Raw genomic sequence first — 18782 nt, forward strand, 5'->3', positions numbered from 1 at the left:
GGGGTGTGTTCTCCTTGGATATTGATATTTATGTCTTTCATAAGGGTAGGGAAGTTTTCAGTCATTATTTCCTCACATATTCTTTCTGCCCCTTTTCCATTTTCTCTTCTTTCTGGGATGCCAATAATGCATATATTTTTGCATTTCATGTTATCATGAAACTCTCTGACACTGTTCCATTTTTTCTCTCTCCTCTTTCTGTTCTCCTTTCTTTTCCAGTTCAGATGTTCTGTCTTCAAAATCACTAATTCTGTCTTCAGGCAGTTCATATCTGCTCTTATGTGCCTCTAATGCATTTTTAATCTCATTCGTCATGTCGTTCATTCCCATAAGGTCTGATACTTTTCTTTGCAGACTTTCAAATTGTTCTTTATGCTCACCCAGTGTCTTCTTAATATCCTTTATCTCTTCAGTCATATTTTCTTTCAGTTATTTAAAATGATTTAGGAGAGTTGTATGATTATCATTGTCTCAAATCTTGTATCTCTCCAGGATATTTGGTTTGTTCCTTTGGCTGGGCCATCTCCTCCTGTTTTCCAGTATGGCTTGTAATTTTTTACTGATTGTAGGCACCTGATAATGTTGGTAAATCTTACTCTGATGGCCAATTTCCCTCTCTTGCCTATCATTATTTTTTCATAGCTTTTTGATATTTGGTTCAACTTATCCTAAGTCCTTAAAATTTCCCAGCTTAAGTTACCAAAATCATGCCAAGGATTCACTAATGGGGTGCAGGCTTTCTCCCAGGGGTGGGGTAAAGAGAGCTCTCAAAGCAGTTTCTAGCCATGTAATTTCCAGACCGGCCAGCAGATGGCGCTCGTTGCCACTCCTTTCCAAGGAAGTATCTGGTTCTCTGTTTTCCTTTGTTACCGTCTGGCCAGAGCGAGATTTGGCAGTTTTGGCTCTTTCTCCATTGTTGTGTGAGAGCTGAGCCTTACCTGCCTAGTCCAACACCAAGTTCCCACAATTCCTCCCCCAATAACTTTTTAAATAGCAACTTCTTTTTTAATGGTTACAGTATTCTCTCAAATCTCTCCAGAGAGTCTCATTAGGATATTAATTCCCCGTGTAGTTCTGGTGCTCCTTAGTTGTCTGTTCATGTTAATGAATGACTGTGTGGAGGGTACTAGGGAGCTGGTTTCCGTGAGTGGACCTCACCCTACTGAACAGCTGTCAGCAGGCTCTCCGTAAGGTACCCTGAAGCCTACATAGGCAGCATGCTGACTACTGTCCACGCGGAGAAGGTGTTTATCTTGTGACTCCCCTAGTGGTTTTGTATATGAACTTTCTTCCTTTATCTTTAGTTGTGTTCGTCTAGAATTCTTCTCTGCTTGTTTCTTGAGACCTAGCATGTATAATAGAAACTGTCCCATCATCCATAATCTCTTTCTAGATGTGATAATGTTCAAATTCAACATGTTCTATTCAACAATGTCTCTTACGGCATGAAGGCATGAAGGCATGGAAGAGAACACTTTTCTGCTGATTTAACAAAGCCAGTTTTTTTACATTATACATTAAATTTGTCAGTTGGTTTCTTTTATATAATTCAAAGTTCTAACTTTATTAATATCAGTCATTAGCACTATGAGTATAAAAAAGCAAAAGGACCTGAGAGTGGGAGTAAATGTAGGTCTAAAAACAGGAAGACTGTGAGCAGATGTGGCTCAAGCAGTTGAGTGCCCACCTCCCACATGGGAGGTACCAGGTTCAGTTCCTGATGCCTCCTAAAGAAGAAGAAAAAAATAAACAATGAGCAGGCAACGAGCAAGACAACGAACAGACAAGGAGCAGAAACAAGCAGGGAGTGGATGTGAGTCAATCAATTGAGCACCCACCTCCCACATAGGAGGTACTGGTTGTCTCCTAAAAGAAAAACAAGGAGACAATGAGGAAAGGGGGGAAATGAACAAAAACAAGCAATGAGCACAATAAATGAGCAAAAAGCAATAAGCAAACACACGAGGGAGCCATGGGGCGGGGAATGCAGAAGAGGAAAGCTGACTACAAGCCTGTTATGACACAATTAAGAAGTAAGGCTGTGCTGATGTCTGAATTATGCAGTCTAACAGCCAAAATAACTGGATAAAATAACAGCAGCAACAACAACAAAAAACCTTAGAAGGATCAAAAGGCTAATGGAATGAGATATTAGGGAATTCTGGATTGAAATTGGAGAAAATCTAGAGCTCAGAGAGATGAGCCAGCACCCAAAGCCACTTTCGTCCTGGAAGGAAGGAGTAACTGAGAGGTAGAGCTGTGCTTTTCCTGGAGGGGCAGCCAGGGTTGGTGGCTGGTAGCTGCCAAGGATGGGATTCTAGGGAACGACCACCCCCTCTGGGATGAAACCCTAAAGGGCTGTGCCTTGGAATGGGAGGGAGAGTTTGCAGCATCATGTGGATCATCTAGAGAACCTCAAGCCTTTGTTCTGGACCACTAGTGACCACAGATACTTAGCAGAGGCAAACAAAATTTTCTCTAGAATAAGATAATCCTACCCCATCCTCAAATTATTTTTATAAATAAAATTTCATATACAATCTCAGTAAATGAAATGTAATGAGGCACATAAAGAAACAAAACAGGGGTGGAGGGGTTTATAACTATGGACTAAAGTAGACATTATTCTAGTAAGGAAAAAACTTGTAACACTAATATAAAGACAGTGGTCACCAACGTTTCTGAGGGAATGGAGAGGGAAGAATAGGTATAACATGGGGCATTTTGGAGATACTGGAATAGTTCTGCATGACATTGCAATGATGGATACAGGCCATTGTACATTTTACCAAAACCTGTAAAACTGCATGGTGCCAAGTGTAAACCATAACGTAAACTATAGACCATGGTTAGTAGCACTACGTCATTATGTGTTCCATGTACCACACTAATGAAAGATGTTGTCAATGGGGAAGAATGTGGGAGAGGGAGGGAGATGAGGTATATGGGAATTCCCTGAATTTTTGATATAACATCTATGTAATCTAAAGCTTCTTTAGAAATAAAATAATTTTTTTAAAAACAAGGCAGCAAGCCAGAACCAGCAGAAATAACCACAAAACACAATAATCTAAATTAAGAACTCAGTGGATGTAGTTTATAGCAGATTAGACAAAAGAAAATTAATAAACTGTAAAAAAGATCAGAAGAACCTATCCAGAATGCAGCATGGACACACACACACACATACACACACACACACACACGGCTAAGAGACATATCTTTAATTGGTACTCCTTAACTGAAGTCCCAGAAGAAAGTGACAATGAGAATGAAGACCTTAAGGCAGTGGGATTTAGGAAATGGATTCAACTTAGGAGCAAAGTGAAACCCTGTGATAATAAAGGGGTTTTCCAGGATAACAGCTCCGTATCTGGAACGGAGCGCAGCCAGACCAGATTGGAGCAGAGCAGAAGGCTCAACAGTGATTTGTTCTAAAGGATGACATTAGAGAATACATTAGGTAGCTGAAATACTGGTAGAAGATTTGGAGAACTGAATGAGAGTTTCAGAGTGAAATAATGTTAAATACTGAAGAAGAAAAAAGAAAGGAAAAAAACAATCGTGTTTAACTTAAAAGGATATGCAGAAAAGGAAAAGTAAATACTGTGAATAGCATGTGTGAAGTCATAAGCACTGATTGTACAATAAGTATTGAACCAAAATTCTGCTCTAGCTAGGGAAGAAGAGGCAAGGCTAGAGATGTGAAAGAGAACTAAATACTTATTTCCTGCAGAAGATAATCTTTAGAACTAAAAATATCAATCAGAAGAAATATAAGCATGCTGTTTAAGAGGGAGGGAGATAATTAAAATAATCAGCTAAAAATTAAAAGTAGTTGCCTCTGTAGAGCAAGAAATGGAGGGTGAGAGGTGAGCTGAGAGCTGTTTTTGTAATAAGCCTCAGTGAATTGTGTACATTTATACTTTTTTTTTTAAAGATTTATTTTTTGTTTACTCCCACCCCCCACCCCCAGTTGTCTGCTCTCTGTGTCCATTCACTGTGTGTTCTTCTGTGGCCGCTTCTATCCTCATCAGCGGCACCGGGAATCTGTGTTTTTTTCTTTTTGTTGCGTCATCTTGCTGTATCAGCTCTCCGTGTGTGCAGCGCCATTCCTGGGCAGGCTGCACTTTTTTTCGTGCTGGGCGGTTCTCTTTACGGGTGCACTCCTTGCGCGTGGGGTCCCCCTGTGTGGGGACACCCCTGTGTGGCACGGCACTCCTTGCGCCCATCAGCACTGCACATGGGCCAGCTCCACACGGGTCAAGGAGGCCCAGGGTTTGAACCAGGGACCTCCCATGGGGTAGGCAGATGCCCTATCCATTGGGCCAAGTCTGCTTCCCATTTATACTTTTGATAAATGTAAAAACTAAATTGAGAAAAACCATTCGATATTTCTAAAACTGTTTCTTCTAGCAAAAAAGAATAAAGCAATTGATCAAGATTATTTGACAAGATGATCTTTGAGATTTAGATTGCTGTTTTCTTGACTGCTCTCTTTTTTCAGGAGAAGCTAGGGTGGGAGTGGGTTACCATTTATTTGTCTAAATCTAGGAATGTATTTGATTCCTTTCATAATAATTCCAAAATTTAAAAAGTGGCCTTACTAAATAAATTATTTAAAATTATTTTAGGTGTGGCTTTAGCTGTTATTCTCAGCGACATCCGGCATATTAATGACCATGTTTTCCTAGAAGCTGCAAAGGTAAGTCTTTTAAACATTGTTTGTTTCTTTTATAAAGGACATTTTTTAAAGATGAATGGATCATAAAATTAAAAGCAGAGAGAGGGAGGATGGGTTAAACCTTACGAATGAAAAGGAAATTACCCACTTTTTTTTTTCATGTGCCCCTCTAACTTTTGCAGAAAATTAATATTTTTACCATGATTTTAAAATGTTTTATGGGAAGCGGACTTGGCCCAATGGATAGGGAGTCTGCCTACCCCATGGGAGGTCCCTGGTTCAAACCCTGGGCCTCCTTGACCCGTGTAGAGCTGGCCCATGTGCAGTGCTGATGCACGCAATGAGTGCCCTGCCACGCAGGGGTGTCCCCCATGTAGGGGAGCCCCACGCACAAGTGTGCGACCCGTAAGAGCCGCCCAGCGCAAAAGAAAGTGCAGCCTGCCCAAGAATGGCGTGGCACACACGGAGAGCTGGCACAATAAGATGACGCAACAAAAAGAAACAGATTCCCAGTACAGCTGATAAGGATAGAATCAGTCACAGAAAAACACACAGCGAGTGGACACAGAGAGCAGTCAACTGGGGTGGGGGGAAGCGGGGGGGCGGGGGAAGAGAAGAAAAATAAAAAATAAATCTCTAAAAAAAAGTTTTATTATAACACGTGTATAAATTTACAACATATGTACTGTACTCATATTATATGTATCTGAAAATATAACTCCTTGCTTTTTTTAATGGAAAAGTACTGGTTTATTTGGAGTGCTAGGGAGCTCCAGGCAAATATCAATGTCCTTTATCATTATCATTGTGGTTGCAATTGTGCCAAGCCCCGAGTGTATCAAGTGTTTAAGCCTGATTATTTCTTTATTGTTTAATGGTGAACAGCTTTGATTTCTGCAGTGGTTTAAGTGTATTCCTGCAAAAAATAAGGAGAATTATGTTACCTACACTAATTTCTGCTTCCACAGCCCTTTTTCCAGTTATTAGGTCCTTATTTTTCTGTTATTTATAAAAACAGACAAACATAAAATGCTCTTTTTCACTACAGGCACTGACAAGTCAATTGACAGATGAAGAACTAGCCCAAGGGAGACTTTACCCACCACTTTCTAATATTCAGGAAGTTTCTATTAACATTGCGACTAAAGTAAGTAATACTTTATACCTCCTCACATAAATTTAATGACATTTTCTTATTAAATGAGAAATACAAGTTTTAGAGATAACTTTTAAGGATACAAAGAAGAAATTTTAGATTACCCATATTCTTACTGTCAGACTATAACCCATATCAATGTAATTGGTTTCATACTGTACTTTTCTTAATATATTGTAGACCTTACCCATGTATGTCAGTAATTATTTTCAGTGTGATCATTAATGCTGCATGGCAATTTCTGTTATTATATCATCATTTGTTAACTATTTCTCTATTTCGGGACACTAAAGCTTTCCCAAAAATTTATTATTAGAAATAATGTTGGGAGCAGATGTAGGTCAGTGGTGGAGCACCTGCTTTGCATGTACAAGGTCCCAGGTTCAATGCCTGGCACCTCCTGAATAATAATAATAATAATAATAATGCTGTGGTAAACATTCTTTTAGATACATCTTTATGTGCTTTTTTGATTATTTTTCTTTAAAAGAAATTCCTAGTCACAAAAACCAAAAATATTAATGTGCTTAAGGTTTCTGATACATATTACCAAATGTCTCTTCAGAAAAAAAATGAATTGATTTACATTGCCAGCATTTAGGTGTGAGCCTATCTTTTCCCACACCTTTGCCAACACTTAGACTTATTTTTAAAGATCTTATAAATTTAGTAGGTGAAAATGGTATCTCATTTTTTAAAAATTTAAAGCCTTCATTAGTGAGAATAATTTTTTGTTTATTGAATAATTGTATTTCTTCTGTAAACTACCTGTTCATGACCTTTGCTCCTTTTTATATTAGGGTATTTGTCTGGTGTTGATTTATAAAGGTTAAAGGCAGTGATCCATCTGTTACGCTGCAGATTTTTCCCATTAGTTATTTATTTTAACTTTATGGAATTGTTTCACATGCCATTTTTAAGAGCTTTTTAGGGCAGTATCCATTTTCTTTATTTTATGTATGCTTTCCTCACTTTTTATGAGTGTTAAAGCCTTCTCCCACTCCAAAATCACGTGAATATCCACCTGCATTTTCTAATAACATAAAACTTTTAATCCCTCTGAGATGTTAGTTTATGATGTGAGAAACATTTTTTTCTGTATAGTTAACCAGTTGCCCCAGCACCATTTATTTACTAGCCTTGTTAATTTCCAATTAATTGGGAATGCTCCCTTTAATAACATAATACTTGAATGTGTTACGGAATGTCTGTTTCTGGCCATTTTTGTCTATTATAATTATAGTATGTATAATGTGAATTAATATTTGGTACTGTGTATTTCCCTTCATTATGCTTTATCAGTATTCTCCTGGCTGTTCTAAATTATTTATTCATTTGGATGAATTTTTGAATCTTTTTTTTTTAATTCAAAGATAACCCTGCAACTTTGTATGAAACTATGTTACATTTTATAAATTTAAGTTAAAATTGAGTCTTCCAGTATTTAATCTTCCCCAATCACGTCTTTCCACTTACTAAGGTTTTATTTTTTTAAGTCTTTAAATACAATTTTATTTTCTTCCTCTGACATGTGGCATGTGTCTTATTACTTCTGTTGCTAGACATGTTTTAGTTATGTTATTCTTTATAGATTTCTTTTTTCCATACATATTTTCTCACTGGCCATTGCTATTATATAGGAAAGGTTATCATTTTTATGGGTTTCCTACTCATCTCTACTTCATAGTGTTTTACTTTTTTAACAATTTTCAGAACATATCGAGGGGAGGAGGCTATGTACCATCTTGGTACTGCCAGGTGGAGTTGGAAATCCAGGTTCCCCATTCAGCCTCCATTGCTACCCAAGAGGCAGGCTCCTTGTCACTGCGAGTCTCTAGCATTGCAGTGGGAGGGACCTCATTGCCACTGGGTAGTGGTCAAAGTCCTAACTGTCCTTTAGGCCTTCTCTGGCACACTGTTCCAGCAAGGAGTGGGAGGGATACCTTGTTAGGCCTGGTAGTGTGGAATCCTGGCTTCTGTGTCGTTTCAGCTGACACAGATGTGGAGAGTACAGGCCCCTGTTCCTCGCAGGCCAGGATGAAAGTCCCCCCTTCCTACTTGGCCTTCTCTGACACCACCCTGGCAAGAGTGCTGGGGCGCCTCATTACGGTCTCACGAGGATGGAAGTCTAGGTTTTCCACTTGGCCTTCGCTAGCATGAGTGGGGGTAGACCCACAGTTTGTGTGTATGTGTGTGGTGTGTTTGGCTGGAGGAGAGCAGCTAATGGTCTAAAATTTTTTTGTATTGCTAGGCTGCCCTTTTCCTGGTCCTTTGGCGAAGAGAGGAGGCTTTTGTTGGGGCTTTTGTTATCTTTTGGCATTGCTGGATTGCCACTCTCTTCTTCCCCAAGTCTGGGATATATAAGGCAAAAAAACCAACAAGCTCAGTAATTAGTCCCTTGCTGGCCTTCTCTCCACTCTTTGGAGTCTTAATTTTTTTTTTTTAATATATAATGTCTGTTTTAGTTTTTTAAAGCTGCTGGGAGCAAAATACCAGAAATGGTCAACTTTTATAATAGGACCTTATTAGGGTAAAAGCTTACAGTTTCAAGGCTGTGAAAACGTCCAAATCAAGGCTTCATCAGAGATGCTGTCTCAACCAAGGTCCGCTATAGGCGATCCTGAATTCCTACCGTTTGGCAATGCAAAAATGGCAGCTCTGCTGGTCTCTTTCTGCCTTCTCCCTGCTCTCTTTCTCCCAAGCTCATCTGTGGGTATTCAAGCACATGGCAGGGCTCCATTTCTTCAGCTTTGAGTTGCCCCATGGGCCTAGCCTCCATGCCACTATGCTCCACTGATTCCAGCCTCTCTCTCAGCCTTTTGGAATTACTCTATCTTCTGCAGTTGTAGGAGATCCTGGAGTCTGCACTCAGATAGGCGGGTAAAAAATGTGGTTGCCTTTCTCTGTTTCTGCTTTCACTTCTTGACTTATATAAGCCTCCAGCAAAAGGGCAGAGATCCAACCTAAGTCATGCCTCACGGACTAGTCCAGAGGCCCTAAAGCAATCTAATCAAGTGATCTAATCAAAAGATCTAATGCAATCAAAGGAACCCACACCCACAGGAATGAATTAGTTCAGAGCACATAATCTTTTCCGGGATTCACAAAACTTCAAACTGTCATAATGTCCAAGGTTTTTAGTTGTACTTAATGGAAGGAATAGGGAAAAGTATGTCCACTCAGTCTTTCTGGAAGTTGAAATCTCTGCCTATCTTTTTATGTCATTTTGTTTTTCCTGTGAGTATAAAACTGAGAACAGAAGATTGGCATGCTTTTCTTTGATCTGCAAACTGTACTAATGACATGTGTTTATGTGGCCCTTGTGTTTTTCAATCTCCTCAGATCTTGCCACTGAGGATCTTCTCTGTTCTTTTTTTCAAGTGATTTGTATTAACGTAGTTATAAAAAGTGTAATACAATAGGATAGAAAATGTTCGAATGCATTTTTCCTTTATAAAACATAGTGAAACTGAGTTCCTGGGACCAAAGATATTACTTTTAATAACCACCATTTTATTCTTAAAATTTTCTTTTCAAAAGCTGAAATAAGAAATTTTAATATTGGTCACCGTTTGCAATGGGAACTTGGCGAGGAGTGAGACATAACCATTACACTTTTTTTTACCAAGTTATCACCACAATTTTTGTAGCTTAAAATAAAACTATAACTTACTGAGAACTTATTGTATGACAGCCACTGTGCTACGTTATTAGGAAGCTTTTCATATTACCTTTTTTTACATATGAAAACACTGAGTCTCAGGGGGTTTGATTCTCACCACCAAGTGTGTGGCTTGGGTGCTGAGATTAGAAATCCACTCAGGCCAGCCTAGGTGGGAGGTAGTCTAACTTAACTGTTTGATTCTAGATGTTTTGGATTTAAAACAGAGCTCTCATTTAACTGCTTGGGCAAGTTATTTAAACTCTTCATCTTTAGTGCCTTCAGCTGTAAAATAAAAATACTACTACTTATAAGGTTTTATTGAATCTTAAATGAACTAGATATGTAAAATATATATGACATGCCTGGCACTCAGTGAGGGGGTTGAGAGTTTCCATGTACAGATGCTAACCCTCTCTTTAGTTGGCCTTATTTCTAGTGTCCAATACCTGATTTCTAATTATTTCTATGTCTCTGAATCCAAATTCTAGAGCAAGCACATCTGGATTACCTTGGATTAGGTTTTCACCCTGATCCAGTCAGTTGTACCCAGCAACTAGGGTCTCCTACATGGCCCCTTAAGCCCCCCTTTCATCAGGGCTGTGGGGGGAAGGACATAGTCTGGGCAGGGTGCCAAATGGGTCTACTAGACTAACACATAGTAGGAGCTTAAAGTTGTTTGTTGGATTGAAATATTAGGAAGACACCAATAATTATTTTATAGTGGGAAAGGATGACTTTAAAGCATGTCAAACTTAAGAGGTCGTGAATGATTTTTACTCTGTCATTTAAACTTTCCATAGCTTCTGAATTTTTGAGATGTCAGTCATGTAATTTTTCACTTAAAAATGTCATTCTTGGGAAACGGACTGTGGCCCAGTGGTTAGGGCGTCCGTCTACCATATGGGAGGTCCGCGGTTCAAACCCCGGGCCTCCTTGACCCGTGTGGAGCTGGCCATGCGCAGTGCTGATGCGCGCAAGGAGTGCCGTGCCACGCAAGGGTGTCCCCCGCATGGGGGAGCCCCATGCGCAAGGAGTGCGCCTGTGAGGAAAAGCCGCCCAGCGTGAAAAGAAAGTGCAGCCTGCCCAGGAATGGCGCCACCCACACTTCCCGTGCCGCTGACGACAACAGAAGCGGACAAAGAAACAAGACGCAGCAAATAGACACCAAGAACAGACAACCAGGGGAGGGGGGGAATTAAATAAATAAATAAATCTTTTAAAAAAAAAAAAGTCATTCTTTTTAGAGTTCATTTATCTGTGTTGGAGTGGTACTTTTTTCCTCTTAATAGGATAATACTTAGAGCCTACACAATAATCTTATTTGTTTTTCAGATTACAGAATACCTATATGATAATAAGATGGCTTTCTTATACCCAGAACCTGAAGACAAAGCCAAATATATCAGAGAAAAGATATGGCGAAGTGAATATGATTCCCTGCTGCCAGATGTGTATGAATGGCCGGAAACTTCATCATACTCTCCCCAGATCACAGAATAGAAGCACTCTCATCCATAAATCCTTCCCATGCTGCCAGGAAACACCCCCTCCCCTTTTTATTTCAGACTCTTCTTGGAAGATTTATTACTTTTCCTGTTTATTACTTCTCTGCCGCTTTGCTCGACTTATTTTCCCCATGAACCTACACCTCTTAGGGGTAGATGTGTTGAATAAATCAATGCCTACCAGCACACTACCATCAAATAAACATAATGGTTTAATTCTAATTTGTAGCCCATTCTCCATCAGAGAGTTGTTAAAACTAGATTTGTGAATGTTGTACTCTTATTCAGTCTTGCCCTCATATTTGCTATTTACTATTATAGGTAACAATCTTCTCTCACCCAGTTCTTTTAGAGCAGGGGTTCTTAACAAGGTGTCTGTGAGCTTGAATTGAAATACAAAAAAAAACACATTACTCTTGTGGGGATGTATTGGTGCAGGTGTGATATATTTATTAAATAATACGTAGTAGAGGAAAACAGATGTGGCTCAACCAGTTGGGCTCCCATCTACCATCTAGGAGGTCCAGGGTTTGATACCCAGAGCCTCCTGGTGAGGGCAAGCTGGCCCACACAGCGAGCTGGCCCATGCGGAGTGCCATCCCACGCGGGAATGCAGCCCCACACAGGAGTGCTGCCCTGCATGGGATTGCCACCCAGCACGGGAAAGCCACCCTGCACAGAAGTGCCACCTGATGTGGAGAGCTGGTGCAGCAAGATGACACAACAGGAGACACAGAGGAGAGAAAATAAGAAGACGTAGCAGAACAGGGAGTTGAGGTGGCGCAAGAAAGTAATCACCTCTCTCCTACTCCGGAAGGTCTGGGATCAGTTCCTGGAGCCACCTAATGAGAATTCAAGCAGACACAGAAGAACACACAGTGAATGGACACAGCAGACAATGGGGGGACCAGGGTGGGGGGGGGAGAAATTAATTAAAACACACACACACACATAGTGTGGACTTAGTAAGGGGTCTGAGGTTTTAACCTGACTGGCAAAGCTATTAAAATAGAAATTCACTTTTCTATGTATGAATGTATTAGCCAAAGGGGTGCTGATGCAAAATACCAGAAATTGGTTGGTTTTTATAAATGATATTTATTTGAGGTAGAAGCTTACAGATACCAGGCCATAAAGCATAAGTTCCCTTACCAAAGTCTGTGTCCACGTGTTGGAGCAAGATGGCTGCTGACATCTGTGAGGGTTCAGACTTCCTGGGTTCCTTTCTTCCTGGGTCTGGCTTCTCTTTCCTCTGTGAGCTTACTTCCCAGGGCTCCAGTTTGAGACTTCAGCATCAAACTCTAACATCAAAATTCCAAATATTAAAACCTACAACTCTGTCCTTTGCCATGTCTTATATCTGTGAGTCCCCACTCAATGCTGTACTGGCATTTAATCAAGTTAAACCTCTGAATCCAATATAATCTAATATGCCCAGAGGAAAAGACCAGTCCAATATTTCTTTTTGGAATTCATCAATAATTACAAACTGCTACAGTGGATATGCTACAGTGGATACAGAGGAAAAGCCAAATTTAACCAAATTCTAAGGGAAAATTATCATTATCTAAAAATGTTCTTTCATTTTTCCTTCATGCTTGGAAATTCCTTTACACTAGATAGATCTGGGAAAATACACAAAATTTACCCTATTTCCTGGAACTAAATTCAGGCTTTATTATTGTGAGAGAATAATGGGAACTACTGCTGCCTTTACACAAGTAAAAGTCATTGTTGTTAACACTGTATAAAAACCATAATAATGCTATTTTATTGGCCAACTAGAAATTGAGGTTTGCTTATTATAAAAAACACATTTTTATTTTATTTCTAGGTGATTCTAGGGATGGGTTATAAGATACTTATTGTATAAATTATGACTAAAGTAATGTGACTTTTTTTTTCTGAACAAATCAGTCATGTTTCACATCTAAATGAGTCATCTTTAACTGGAGAGGCTATATTCTTACACCAATAATGATGCTCTTTATTACCTGAGGTGATTTTGAATGTTCCTATGATATAATATCCCTTTGAATATCATTAGTAGTGACACATCTTCCTCCACTGAGGGAGGATTTCATTTTTTTAAGCCACCAAAATTAATTTAGAGTTAAATGTGGGAATGAATACAGTAAAGACTCAGACAAAAAAAATGCCATTTTTTAATCCCAATAAAATAGGTAATACTTGACTAGTGAGACAAGAGTTTCTTGTATAGCTTATATATCTGAGTGCTCTAAAGGAAAATCTAAAAGCATTTTGAGAAATAAGTTTTCCTATGTATTTACCTAATATGGCTGCTTTGAGGGAATGTAATTTCTGAATGTTCTAAAATATTTTTTTAAATTATTCATAATTACATATTGCCACATGTATTATTTTTCCTCTCCAATTACTGATATGTTAGAGAGTGATATTATATAGGAAAAAATTACTTCTTTTTTGCTTTTCATCTTCTGGCCCATAATCCAAATAATTCTGAATATAATTTAACATTTATGAGTGCTGCAAATGTTACTGTCATTAGCAATGTGTGGAAATACAATTGATTTAATCCAATTTGCTCATTTAAAAGATGAACAAAGTCAAAAGTATGTTTTATAAATTTTCATAAAATAAGCAACTATTGTTTTGTTTTTAATGTTACTGTCATCAAAAACAGCTAAAAAATATTGTGTGAAATCCTGATTTAAGTTTAACATTGAAGTATAACAAACATGTTTGCTTAACGTTTGTTAAAGGCAAGAACGTGCTGAATTAGAAAAGTAATTTAAGTGGCTTATAGCCCACTTAAATCTTATAGAACTTAATCATTTTCACTGTTATTTACCATTTTTTTAACAAGTACCAATTACAGGATGTAAATTAAAGAAAAAAATTTTTTTTTAAGATCCAAGCTCAGAATACAGTCAGGAACTTTACTATCAGCACTGTGAGGGGGACACAGAGGGGGGGCCTTCATGGCATCAAATTGGAAAAGAAACTATAATATTTTGGCCTTCCATGGGAACTTTTACCTAGCAAAAGGGTAATTACTTTCAAAAAGTAATGGAGAGTCTTGTTCATTATAACATATTTTAAACTATCATATGCATGTATAATTTCTTCCATTAAAAGGTGAGAACAATTAGGAAATAGTCATAAAATGTAGGTATGAAATAGGGAAGTATGAAAAGATTAATTTGAGCTCAATAGTTGGCAAAAAATTTCTGCCCAATGTTTTACTATACTTTTAAAATTAACTGAAATTAAAACTAGATATTTGCAATTGATATTTTTTGTGTTCTCTTTAGTAACACCTCAATCATTAACTATTGACTTCAAGGAAGCCACACTTTGCAGTAGTCAGTGCTTAGCCTTTCTTACCTTCATATATAGGATAAAAAGCTGGTGAATAACCTAGTTTAAGTAAAGGGAAAATGCCTTGTGTGAATATATTATACTGGATCGACTTACTGTAGATGGGTCTAGAATCAGTCTAAAAAATTTTATATTGATGTGAGTTGTTTTTTCTCATATATTGTAATGAGATGTTATGTTCTTATATTTTCTTAGTAAAATTTTCCTATGAACAAAAACTGTTTTAGGATCCTGTTTTTAAAGACTGCTGTGTATAGGATATTTTCAAAACACTGTTATTTTGAACCTTAAAAAACTCCAGAATACCTGATCCCTTGGGAAATATTGTTAGATAAATCCACACATGGGGCACCAGGTATGCTTCCCTCTGTGCATTCTCCCCTGTTGCAATGAATAACAAATCCAACCTGGTCAACTACTGGTGTATACCTGGTTAGTCTTTTGCTGGAGGACATTGACAGCTTGCATCTGCACCCACATGCCACAAACCAACTGTGTTCTAGACTTGGGACAACCCCTCCACTTGGGCACCAGGTTCCATTTTCTCTCATAAGCTCTCAGCATGCAATATATTATCTCGTTCATTCTTAAAAGGGTAGAGAGGGGGATTCTTGACTCCTCCTCTCCTCCAGCTAGTGCTCCAAGTCCCTGTTACTCAAATCACCTCAAAGGGTGCTCTGTGCTTACTCTGTACTTCTTGACATCAGTTCTGCTCCTCCTTGGACCCACTCCAATCAGGCTTTCATGTCCGCTCTCCACCAAAACCTCTGAATTGCTGAATTCAAAGGTCAGTTTTTAATTTGTTTTACCAGACCCATAAGCATCATTTGACACCACTGATCACTTTTTTTTTTACTTTTTAAAATTTGATATAATTTCAAACAGAACAGGTGCAAGAATAGTAGAAGGAACTCCCAAATGCCTTTACCCAGATTCAACAATTGTTTGTAATTTGTATTTGTTCCATTTACTTCATCATTCTCCTCCTCTCTATCATATACATAAACATAGTGTTAGAGGTTTGCAATAACAAGCTGTAGCTCAGTTCCTCCCCTGATAGGCATTGGGGAAAGGTTAACCCCCTCCCCGGAAAGGCTCCCTGTCAAAGGGCATGGCACTTCCCCACAGGTTAAACAAAAAGCCATGTAGAGATAGGATTAAAGGGAAATTGAGACCTTCACTATCTGCATAACAGAGGGAGATAAAAATCTTCAGTACCTGCATATCAAAGGGAGATAAACCCTTTACAAAGCGAAGAAACACCCGCTCCTCCAGCATTCCAAGAAAACCTAACTCCCTACCCCACTACCCTCTAGCCTTACAAGGGAAAATTTTCATCTCTAAGGCTTCCTATTGGCCCCTGCACCTCACTCAGACCCTCAGCCCCCTCCCACTGACTATCATTTCCCTGCCTAGGAAAGTTCTGTATAAACTCAAATCCCTGCCTTCCAGGAGTGGGCTGAAGTCTCTCTTCAGACTCCCATCATGCTGGTGGGGGGCTGAAGTCTGTTCTTCAAACCTTCTCCATTGGGAGACCTTCTCAATAAATTCTCTGCCTGTGGTTATATCAGTCTCTGTGTCCCAATGAATGCCATTTTTCTCCAACACATTGATTTTCTAAATGATTCAAGAGTAACTTGAAAATATGATGCCCTTTTACCCCTAAGTAAAATGCATTTCTGTATGTGTTTCCTAAAATAAAGGATATTCTCTTACATAATCACAGTTCCATTCATGACTAATATCAGAAAATTTAGAACTAATGCTGTAATATCACTTGTCCAGTTTAAAGTCACTGTCTTCCCTTTGCAAATAAATTATTTGTGTGGAAATGTTTTGAAACTATATAAGTGGCCTCTTATTAAACTTTCACCCACTAGTTATACATCCACAGATGATTTTAAAACTCTAATTCCATCTAGATTTATTAGGTGGCATTCTTATTGTGAGGAAAGGTTTTTCTTCCCTATTAACTTATTCATTCATGTGTATCAGAATGGACTTCTGGATTCATATTTTGTCCAATAGATTATAATCCATTGTTATTTACTTTGATGCACAAATGGTCTGAGATTAGGCCAGTAGGTATCCCTTTGACTTGGCACCTGTGTCCCTTTAACAGGTCCCAAAATTATTTGAGTATTTCCTTACTTTCTGGTATAGCAAAATGTTCCAAGCTCATCTTGAACTTTCCTTTCCCCAAGTCCGGAATCAGCTACTCCTTTAAGGATCCCTCCTCTTTTAAAAATAATTCCATCACTTGGCTACCAAGTCAACCACACTGTTCCATAGTCCTCCTCATTATCCTTTGCTGATCCCTCCTGCTCTAACACTGGAATGCCCTGAGGATCAGTCCTTAAATCTCTTTTTTATTACACTCATTCTTTTGACCTCCTGGTGTGAAAACCATTTAATATGCTGATGATTCCCATGTGGATAGCTCCAATCTGGACCTTACCCGAATGCCAGACTTATATATCCTGTTGCCTTACTTAATAGCTCCCTGTGGACATTTACAGACATCTGAAACTTGACTTCCTCCCCCAAAACTTACTCTTCCCAGAGTTTACCACATCTCATTTAAGTGCCTCAGATCAAAAACCTTGGAGTTAATTTTTACTTCCTCTCTCACACCATACATCAAACCATCAGCAAATCTCAGTGGCTCTATCTTCAAACATATTCAGAATCTACTTAACATCCTGCCCGCCAACACCGTACACCTAACACAATCATCTTTGCCTGGATTCTTGCAATGCCTTCCTAACTGGTTTCCTGCCCTTGCTGTCTGCAGTCTATTCTCAGCAGAGCAGCCAGAGTGGTCCTTTTAGGCTTAAAATGGAACAAGCCACTCTAAAGTTCAAAACCTTCAGTGGCTCCCTATTTCACTTAGAGTAAAAGCTGAAGTCCTTAGACTACCACCACCATCACTTACTTCTCTGTCTTCACCTCTACTGTTCTCCCCTCTCTTTTACTCTGTTTCAGCCAAACTTGCTTTGAACACACCAAAATCCCCACTGAGCGCTTTTGCATTCACTGTCCCCTCAGCCAGGAACACTCAATATAACGTCCTTCTTCACTTCCTTCAGGTCTTGCTCAAAAATCACTTTTCAGTGAGGTTTCTCTATCTCATCTTTTTAAAAATTGCAGACCATATTCACCACACTCTGTCATTCTTCTTAATTTTCTCTGTAGAACTTATTATCTCAGGTAGAATTTATTTTGTTTTGTTTATTATCTGCCTCTTCCCAGTAGAATATAAATTCCATAAAGATAGGGCTTTTTACTTGTTTTGTATCTCCACAACCTAGAACAGTGCCCAGCTCATCATTTGTTGAAAGCATGCATTATTCATCTGGGAATCCATTAATACTTTCAGTGAGTCCAAGAAGCCCCTGAAATAGTATGTGATGCTGTGTTTGTGCCTGTAGGAGGGACAGAGTTCATTGTCCTTATCAAGAACTATAAAGGGCCCTCTACTCAAGTTAAAAATGCCTACACCACTTTTAACTAATCCATCATGTTTTTTTACTGGAAGCATTGACATGATGAAGTACAGGTTCCAGCTTTCATCAAGACTGAAATACAGAGAGACAAATAAAGGCTTTTCGTTACCACTGAGAACAAATAATAGTCATTACTGTCAATGACGACAGCTCGGTACCCTCTTCCCAAAATAGTAACTACTCTGTTATTGAATCCTGAATAATATGGACCTCAAATACTGTCAGTCTGTGTCTAAACTGAATAGAATGTAACCTTAAAAACAAATAGCTTTCTTTCCCAAGCTGGTCTAAAAATTACACTTAAGACCCTGCAGGCATAGCAACCATGAAAATGCACTTCTTGGCTTTCCAACTGCTGGGAGCATAATTGACTACGGACCCTAGTTGCTGCATTCAGAATGCCATCCTGCATTTGCATGGAGGCCACGCTTCCTACAGATGCTTTCAGTCACTCCTTAGCACAGCCGGGATACAAAGTCAGGCCCATTCTTGGCAGAAAGAGGACTCCTCTGATGGGTAACCTTGGCTCAAGGCCTCCCCTGTGACCTAGCCAAGCGTTCCTCAGAACTGTACTTCAATCTAAGGTGCTTCCTTCTCGCTCTCCATTTGGGGTCAGACCACATCACAGTCTGAAGGCTCTTCACGGCCTGTCTGATTCCCTCTCAACTTTTCTCTGACAGGCGAATTTCCCTAGTAAATTTCTTTCATGTTTTAAGTAATCAAGTTTTATTTAGTGCAATGTATTTTTATTTTTAATCCCTGTGCTCAGTTTTGGAGATGAAGGGTTGTTGGTAATAAATGTATGATGTACAATTAATACATTAAAAAAAACACAATATATATATATATATTTGAGGATCCAGACTAACACAGCAGGTAATTCAGGAGGTAGGTTTGTGGGTTA

At 38.9% G+C, this 18782-nt stretch overlaps 1 protein-coding gene across 1 annotated transcript in view; it reads left to right on the forward strand.

Annotated features, from left to right (window-relative positions):
• The window catches only part of ME2 (malic enzyme 2), a 95205-nt gene extending 80615 nt beyond the window's left edge, over positions 1-14590 (forward strand). Inside the window, exons 14-16 of the mRNA XM_004461403.4 lie at positions 4635-4705; positions 5733-5831; positions 10837-14590. Of these exons, the coding sequence (XP_004461460.2) occupies positions 4635-4705; positions 5733-5831; positions 10837-11004 (338 nt within the window). The 3' untranslated portion in view covers positions 11005-14590. The remainder of the gene's footprint in view (positions 1-4634; positions 4706-5732; positions 5832-10836) is intronic.
• Positions 14591-18782: the final 4192 nt, after the last annotated feature.

The sequence above is a fragment of the Dasypus novemcinctus genome, chromosome 16, assembly GCF_030445035.2.
Source record: "Dasypus novemcinctus isolate mDasNov1 chromosome 16, mDasNov1.1.hap2, whole genome shotgun sequence".
In the NCBI taxonomy this organism is placed as follows: Eukaryota; Metazoa; Chordata; class Mammalia; order Cingulata; family Dasypodidae; genus Dasypus; species Dasypus novemcinctus.